Source organism: Esox lucius, chromosome 9 (genome assembly GCF_011004845.1).
Source record: "Esox lucius isolate fEsoLuc1 chromosome 9, fEsoLuc1.pri, whole genome shotgun sequence".
Taxonomy (NCBI): domain Eukaryota; kingdom Metazoa; phylum Chordata; class Actinopteri; order Esociformes; family Esocidae; genus Esox; species Esox lucius.
Genome location: NC_047577.1, coordinates 4,952,635 through 4,961,516, shown reverse-complemented (window position 1 = coordinate 4,961,516; position 8,882 = coordinate 4,952,635). Strand labels below are relative to the sequence as shown.

General features: G+C 40.4%; 1 protein-coding gene across 1 annotated transcript; it reads left to right on the top strand.

Moving 5' to 3' along the window:
* The first annotated feature begins 3,652 nt into the window (after positions 1–3,652).
* On the top strand, positions 3,653–8,171 carry LOC114839834. Its single transcript, XM_029122435.2, has 5 exons — positions 3,653–4,036; positions 4,148–4,492; positions 6,416–6,463; positions 6,929–7,021; positions 7,696–8,171. The coding sequence occupies exons 1-5, from the start codon at positions 3,811–3,813 to the stop codon at positions 8,061–8,063; spliced, it is 1,080 nt and encodes a 359-aa protein (XP_028978268.1). The 5' UTR covers positions 3,653–3,810; the 3' UTR covers positions 8,064–8,171.
* Positions 8,172–8,882: the final 711 nt, after the last annotated feature.

The window sequence follows — 8,882 nt, the reverse complement described above, 5'->3', positions numbered from 1 at the left end:
AAACAGAAAAAGCACTGGAATAATAATAACAAAAACAGAGTAATCTTCTAATCTGCCCGGTCTTCTGCATTTGGCCACATGTTCTCATCCTCTACCTTGCCCCACTCCTCTCCCTTGTCCTTGCCCCACTCCTTTCCCTTGTCCTTGCCCCACTCCTCTCCCTTGTCCTTGTCCCACTCCTCTCCCTTGTCCTTGTCCCACTCCTCTCCCTTGTCCTTGTCCTTGTCCCACTCCTCTCCCTTGTCCTTGTCCCACTCCTCTCCCTTGTCCTGGTACTCGTCTTCCTCTCCGTCGTGCAGGCCTTTTTTTCTTTCTTTCTTTCTTTCTTTCTTTCTGTGTGTTGCTCCATATTGTTCCTTTTCCACACAATATCAGCCCAAAGAGTACTCTTTTAGAACATATGATCATGCGATTGAAAGAACCTCAACACCTGAGTGTGCTTCCTAGATGGGAATCAGCTGTGATTTATATATTTGCACAACTTCAATAAGCTGTTTCTCATTAGCAATGGAATAAAATATAGGGAACATATTTGTGTTTCAATTCACAATATACACAGCGGTTTACCTTGACTTTAGCCTGTAAGGTTAGGTTTAGAACATGGTGTTATCTGTTCTGACATACAGTGTGAAAGCATTTGTAAATTTGACTGTAAAATTACATTGTTTTGGTCTTGGTTGAGCTTGTGTGTAAAAGAAGTTTAAGCATTTTAAATTTGTGTTAACTGTATGCATTTTGTGTCAAAGCAACAAGAAATGTGTTACAGTTTTTCTGAATTGCTAAGACACATTTCTTGAAACCTGCTCTCCTTTTCTCTAAACTGTGAACACAAAACCCAATTTTCAAGCTACATTCACAAAACCTCTGACTCCTCTTGCAAAACCAAACATTTGACCCAAAACCATTTTAACTTTAATCAAAATCACTCACTACCGTCAAAAACCATACAAAACCAGCTAATGTGCAAACACAACTTAGCAACCATTACACACTACATGAATAAATGCAAAACACTGTGGGATAGCGGGAACATTTTTATTCTTGTACTCAGATTTAAACAAAAATAAATAAAATAAAGCTTTTAAAAAAACTGCAGCAGAAAAGAGAAACAAAAGTTATGTAAAAAAAAAAAAAAAAAGACATGTTTACAGCATTTATTCTGCCTCAGGATCACGCCTCTCTGCTGGGTGAGGCCACAGGACTTCATCCACGTCACATGCTATGTTCTCCCTTGCAAGGCAACGGGGAAAGAATCCTTTAGCATGCCGAAACCAGCCCTGGCAAGATTCCACACTGATATCGCCACATGCTCCAGTCATTGCTTGAATTAGGTTCTCCTGTGTGTAAGGGTTATGGTCATACACTTTCCATCTCCATGCCGAGAAAAACTCCTCTATAGGGTTTAAGAAGGGAGAGTATGGTGGAAGAAAGACATTAATAAAATGCTGCTCATTTTGAAACCAGTCGCGTATTCTCGGACCACGGTGAAAGCTCACATTGTCCCAAATGACAACATACATGGGACGCTCCGCCTGCTCGCGCTCCCTCTGCTCGAGCAGAGCACCCCGTAGACCATCCAGGAATGTTAGTAGCAGTTCGGTGTTGTATGAGCCAACAGTAACATGACTGTTGAGAACCCCATAGCTGCTGATGGCAGCACAGATGGTTACATTTCCACCACGCTGGCCAGGCAGTTCAATAATGGCACGTTGACCTATCACGTTGCGACCTCTTCTTCTCCTTTTGGCTAGATTGAATCCAGCTTCATCCATGAAAATGTATTCATGAGGCATAGCCATTGAGTCAAGCTCTAAGATTCTCTGTACACAGTGAAAACTACATTTAGTTCCATAAATGACACAGTAAGATGTATACATGTGCTGCTTCCCAAACTACACAGTACTTTCTAGTACTGAGTTTACTTACTTGCACATATTGACATCGTAGCTCTTTCACTCTCTCACTGTTTCGCTCAAATGGTACCCGATAAACTTGTTTCATCCTTATCTTGTTGCGTTGCAGGAGACGATCAATTGTTGACAGACTCACACTATTCATTCCCTCGAAATCTACGTTGTCTTCTACAATCCGCTGCTGTATTTCATGCAGTGGAATTGCATTGTTCTGACGGACCACATCCACAACAAGTGTCTCCTGGTGTTGTGAGAACATGTGTGTCCTTCCACCCTCATGAGGCCCTCTTTCAATTCTGTAAAAAGAACCCCATTCAGTTAGAAGTATACACATACACACACATTTTATTCAGTAAATGTTTTAAAAACACAGTGCCATGGAAAAGTTCTGTCTCATTGTCCCCTTTCTGAGACAAGTATACTTTACCTGTTTTCTTCTCTGAAGGTCCGGATTATAGAAGCCACTGAGAACCTGCTTAGGTTTGGTTGCACACGTTGCCCTGCCTCCCTCATAGTCATGCCATGCACCAGAACATGATCTATGACAGTTGCTCGAATGTCATTTGAAATTATTGATCTGCTTGGTCTTTGTCCTCGCCCACCACCTCTGACACAGACTCCTCTTCCTCCTCTTCCTCCTCTTCCTCCTCTTCCACCTCTTCCACCTCTTCCTCTGTTCTGCTCCATTGTTGGATCAACTCATGCCATTTGCATTTGACCAGGCTGAAATACTCTTTTCTAATTGTGTGCACTGATTGGACACATGTGTTTTCAATTTTGAGTGGTAGTGTGTAAAGGATGAGAACAGTGTGTTAGTTGTGTTTAACTTCTGTAGCCTGTGTGCACCATTCTGGGTACAAGTGTATGACACTGCAAAGTTGTGTTCTGTGTTTGAGAATGTGTTTAGAGTTTTGGTAAATGGGCGATTCAGATTCGCAAATTGTGTCCTAAACAGATTAATAGTGTTTAAGATTTTGACAACAGTGTGATTGATTTGATAAAAGAGTTTTGGCAGTTGCCAGTTTAGTTTTTACAATGGGATTTAGTGTTTTAGCAATTCAGAAAAACTGTAATTGTATAGCCTACAAAGGTGGATGTTGTGCTAGCCGTGTTAAGAGTTTAGGAAACTTGTTAAATGTATTGAAAAAACTGTCATAGCGATTGTAAAAAACTGTAAAGCAATTTTGAAACCCCCAGTAAGTCTTCTGGTCAAGGCTGTTATAGTACAAAAGGTAACGCAACCGTGTGTGTGTGTGTGTGCTAGTGTTGTGTTTCTGCGTGTGTGTGTGTGTGTGTGAGTGTGTGTGTGCTAGTTTTTGTGTGTTGTGTGTGTGTTGTGTGCTAGTGTATTTGTGTTGTGTGTGTTGTGTGAGTGTGTGTGTGTGTGTGTGTGTGTGTGAGTGTGTGCTAGTGTTTATGTGTTGTGTGTGTGTGTGTGCTAGTGTTTGTCTGTTGTGTGTTTGTTCATTCATTATCTGCGTGTGTTAATGCCCATTTTTGCCTTTGTTTGTGCATGCCTGGATGCATGAAGATTAATATGTGTGGATGTGTGTGTGTGTTCGCGCTAGTGTCTGTGTGTGTGTTTGTGTGTGTGTTGTGTGTGTGTCTGTGTGTGTGCTAGTGTCTGTGTGTGTGTGTTTGTGTGTGTGTGTGGGTGTGCGCTCGTTTGCATGTATGTGTCTGTCTGTGTGATCCCATTGGTTTTAGAATACTAACCAGATAACTTCAAAGCTTTGCAGAAAAAACAAAACTAAGACAACAATTGTATGAAATATATTTTCTTATCTGATTGACAGGTTGTGTGACCTCCTTCATAGTGACTGGATATTCTGGAGGAACTGTCATCATCTACTGTTATTATAACATAGAAGAGAAGAGTAATGGGAAATATTTCTGCATGGGGCAGAACAGTTTAAGTTGTGAGGAGAAAATAAGAACAAGGAACACCAGCCGGGAGTGGAATCACAGAGGTAGAGTCTCTCTGTTTGATAACACTGGGGGAAACTACATCATGGTGGTCATCAGACAACTGACCAGAGAAGATGAAGGAACCTACTGGTGTGGAGTGGACAAACCTGATGTACCTGACAGTTATACCAAGGTGGAGCTGGAAGTCAAGGAAGGTAAATTGTTCAAATTCATGTATTTAATTAAGATTCTCTGATTATTACAAATACGCTGGGTGTCAGTCTGTAGTATCACACTATAATAGTGATGTGTGTTTCTATTGACAGATAAATGCTGTTTGAAGTCAGTCAGAGAGACGCTCTATCTGGGAGGAGATTTTCCCCTCATATGTAACTATCCAGAGAAATATGATAACAGCACCAAATATTTCTGCAAAGAAGATAATGACTTAAATACTTGTTATTACATTATCTCAGCTTTCTATGACTCAGAGTCTGCTAAAGCTAAAAGATTCTCTCTGACTGACAACAAAACAGAGAAAAGCTTCACAGTGACTTTCAGTAACCTGACTGAATATGATACTGGGACATACTGGTGTGGAGTACAAAACAGGACAAAAGACGTGTTGCATTACTTTTCACTGATTACTGAGGTACATCTCAGTGTGATTGGTAAGTGACCTCCAGACTAAACTAGACTTCACCTCTCTGTTTGTTAGTGGATCAACTCTTTACAACAGTGGAGGCTGGTGGGAGGAGTTATGGGAGACAGTCTCATTATGATGGAATGGATGGAACACTATCAAACACATGAAACCATGGAAACCAGGTGTTTGTGTTTAATAGTGATCCATCCATTCCATTATAATGAACCTCCTATTTCTCCCCCAACCAGCCTCCACTGTTTCATGTACTGTATTCCTGCAGTTACTATGAGTGTGTTAGGGGAGGTTGATTGAGTGTTCTAGAGTGTTTTCAGTCATGGTAAAAGACACTGGGTCTGAACTTTTTATCTTCCTGTTTGATGAAGGTGTATATCTGACTCACTCTCGCTAATCTTACAAAACATATCTTAAACGCCACCAAACAAGCCCAGGGCAAAGATGTGTAGCTCACAAGAGAGCGGAAGACTGAGTAACAATTGCGATAAGAATATTACAAGGCATAAACGTGACTAAAGGCACCACTCAACAATGAATCAGGCGAAAAGAGGACACATTCAGAAGTACTGAAAGTTACCTCCCTCTTTCAGAATGTTCACCTCTTGTTGCCTAACAACCTGAAATAAAAACACATGAAATCCGATATTCACATGGTAGCCCACAATATCCAAGTAAAAAGAAATCTAAAAACCAGAAAAGAGCCCAGGCAAGCCTAGATCAGCCGGCCCGCAATTAAAAAGGATAAACATTGTCATTGCATTCAAACCCAGGTTTTCCCTGTGAGTGTCTGTGTCTTTAGCCACTAGACCACGGTGCTATGCACCTTCCTAGTATCAGTACAGCGTCACAACATCACATCATTATGTCACACATTAACATCACACCAAGTTTGAATATTTCACTAGTAACATCAAGCATTTTGTTAAACTTATTGAACTTTCTTATTAAATTTACCTAAATGTATCTATGAACTATATGGCTTTTACCACTGGTCATTTTAACAGCTTATTAGCCAGTTTTAGGCTTACTAGTATGTAATTACTACTTGGAATAGTCATAAGAATTGAGCAATTGCTAGCAAGACTGAATATGAACTTAACACAGCCAAAGCTATTTAATTTCTTGGCACAAAAAAGTTTGATTTTCTTTCATTTGTGAATGACAGTGATACAATGACTATCAATGCAGGTGAAGATAACTGACTTTTTTGTTAAGTGAAGAGACTCTTTTACTGCCCAAGGGGTTTTTGTCTAGCCTATATTACCCCAAAAATCATGCACGGATGTGTACTTCGAAAATCCACAAGACATGGAGGTGAGACCAGACACAATGTCTTTTACACATCTACTGTATGATATGAGGTAATGGAGGTGAGACCAGACACAATGTCTTTTGCACATCTACTGTATGATATGAGGTAGTGGAGGTGAGACCAGACACAATGTCTTTTACACATCTACTGTATGATATGAGGTAGTGGAGGTGAGACCAGACACAATGTCTTTTACACATCTACTTTATGACATGAGGTAGTGGAGGTGAGACAAGATCTAATGTCTTTTACACATCTACTGTATGATATGAGGTAGTGGAGGTGAGACCAGACACAATGTATTTTACACATCTACTGTATGATATGAGGTAGTGGAGGTGAGACCAGACACAATGTATTTTACACATCTACTGTATGATATGAGGTAGTGGAGGTGAGACCAGACGCAATGTATATTACACATCTACTGTATGATATGAGGTAGTGGAGGTGAGACCAGACACAATGTATTTTATACATCTACTGTATGATATGAGGTAGTGGAGGTGAGACCAGACACAATGTAATTTACACATCTACTGTATTATATGAGGTAGTGGAGGTGAGATGAATTAGGATGTGGATAAAACATAATAACATCTGATTATTGTCTGTCAACAGATTCTACACCAGCATCAGCACCATCAGCAACATCTCACAACACATTTGGTAAAGTGCTTGGACAACACATTTTGTTTGTAGTGATCATTGTGTCTCTGTGTTCCAGGTATTTTATTAGTGATCATTGTGTCTCTGTGTTCCAGGTATCTTAGTAGTGATCATTGTGTCTCTGTGTTCCAGGTATCTTAGTAGTGATCATTGTGTCTCTGTGTTCCAGGTATCTTAGTAGTGATCATTGTGTCTCTGTGTTCCAGGTATTTTAGTAGTGATCATTGTGTTTCTGTGTTCCAGGTATCTTAGTAGTGATCATTGTGTCTCTGTGTTCCAGGTATCTTAGTAGTGATCATTGTGTCTTTGTGTTCCAGGTATCTTAGTAGTGATCATTGTATCTCTGTGTTCCAGGTATCTCAGTAGTGATCATTGTGTCTCTGTGTTCCAGGTATCTTAGTAGTGATCATTGTGTCTCTGTGTTCCAGGTATCTTAGTAGTGATCATTGTGTCTCTGTGTTCCAGGTACCTTAGTAGTGATCACTGTGATTCTGGTTGTGGTGTTGTTCACTCTTATCTTCTACATTTTCTACAAGAGAAAATGTAACACACTACAAGGTATGTTTGGGACACAACCATACACACACAGACACAGTACAGGGCAGTGATCTGTCTTTGCATAATGGATTGGCATGGTGTTGCTTCCTCCAGTATATTTGTGCATTTTCTTGAAAAAAAAAGAATAATTACAAAACACTATGTCATTTTAAGATGGATCAGCATTTTGCTGCCTCAATGTTAATGTAGAGTGAGACCAGAGTATTGGTCAAGTCTAGCATAACATTAGTCTTTCCCACTTATGGAGCACCAAAGTGCTCCAAATCATCACACTAAGACGCCGTTCTCATGTTGAACCAGGGGTAAAAATGACATACTGAACAGGACATTTAGGGCGCTTTCTACACATCCATTAGTAAACGACACATCAGGTGGCGTTATCGAAGCAACAGGTTGATTGGCAGCAGAGAGCCTTCTGTGAGTGCTGTCTTTAGCGCTTGAGTTTTTTTATATCCATAGCTCTGTGTCCAAATAGAATAAATTGTTTAATTTTTGTCAAGAAATGCTGTACAATATAATTTCGTTGCCCAATCAGATTTTCATCAGATATTGTTGTGGCCAGAATTGCCAAATGTGTCCTGGCAGACCCAGCCCAATAAAACCACTGTACACACAAAGTTGCCAGAATAATGTTATGCTATATGACGTCATAAACATAAATGTGTTTTCCTCAGAGCTGATCTCATCTAGTAGACACACCTCTGGGATATCAAACACCCAACCAGGAAACAGTGAGGACATGAGGGCTCTGAACACCCAACTAGGAAACAGTGAGGACATGAGGGCTCTGAACACCCAACCAGGAAACAATGAGGAGATGAGGGCTGCAAACCAAGATCCAACTTATCAAACCCTATCCAACTCTACAAACCAAGATTCAATTTACCAAACCCTGAAGTCCAACTCTGCAAACCAATATTCAATTTACCAAACCCTGAAGTCCAACTCTGCAAACCAAGATTCAATTTACCAAACCCTGAAGTCCAACTCTGCAAACCGAGATTCAATTTACCAAACCCTGAAGCCCAACTCTGCAAACTAAGACTCAATTTACCAAACACTGGATGCTGGAAATAACATTTAAAAGTGAAATTATAGGGACATTATCCCTATATAACCTCTAGTGGTAGAATGACTCTGTTTCTCTCCTCTATAGATAGAGTCCCTCTAGTGGTAGAATGACTCTGTTACTCTCCTCTATAGATAGAGTCCCTCTAGTGGTAGAATGACTCTGTTACTCTCCTCTATAGATAGAGACCCTCTAGTGGTAGAATGACTCTGTTACTATCCTCTATAGATAGAGACCCTCTAGTGGTAGAATGACTCTGTTACTGAACCTCTATAGATAGAGACCCTCTAGTGGTAGAATGACTCTGTTACTCTCCTCTATAGATAGAGACCCTCTAGTGGTAGAATGACTCTGTTACTATCCTCTATAGATAGAGACCCTCTAGTGGTAGAATGACTTTGTTACTCTCCTCTATAGATAGAGACCCTCTAGTGGTAGAATTACTCTGTTACTCTCCTCTATAGATAGAGACCCTCTAGTGGCAGAATGACTCTGTTACTCTCCTCTATAGATAGAGACCCTCTAGTGGTAGAATGACTCTGTTACTCTCCTCTATAGATAGAGACTCTCTAGTGGTAGAATTACTCTGTTACTCTCCTCTATAGATAGAGACCCTCTAGTGGCAGAATGACTCTGTTACTCTCCTCTATAGATAGAGACCCTCTAATGGTAGAATTACTCTGTTACTCTCCTCTATAGATAGAGACCCTCTAGTGGTAGAAAGACTCTGTTACTATCCTCTATAGATAGAGACCCTCTAGTGGTAGAATGACTCTGTTACTCTCCTCTATA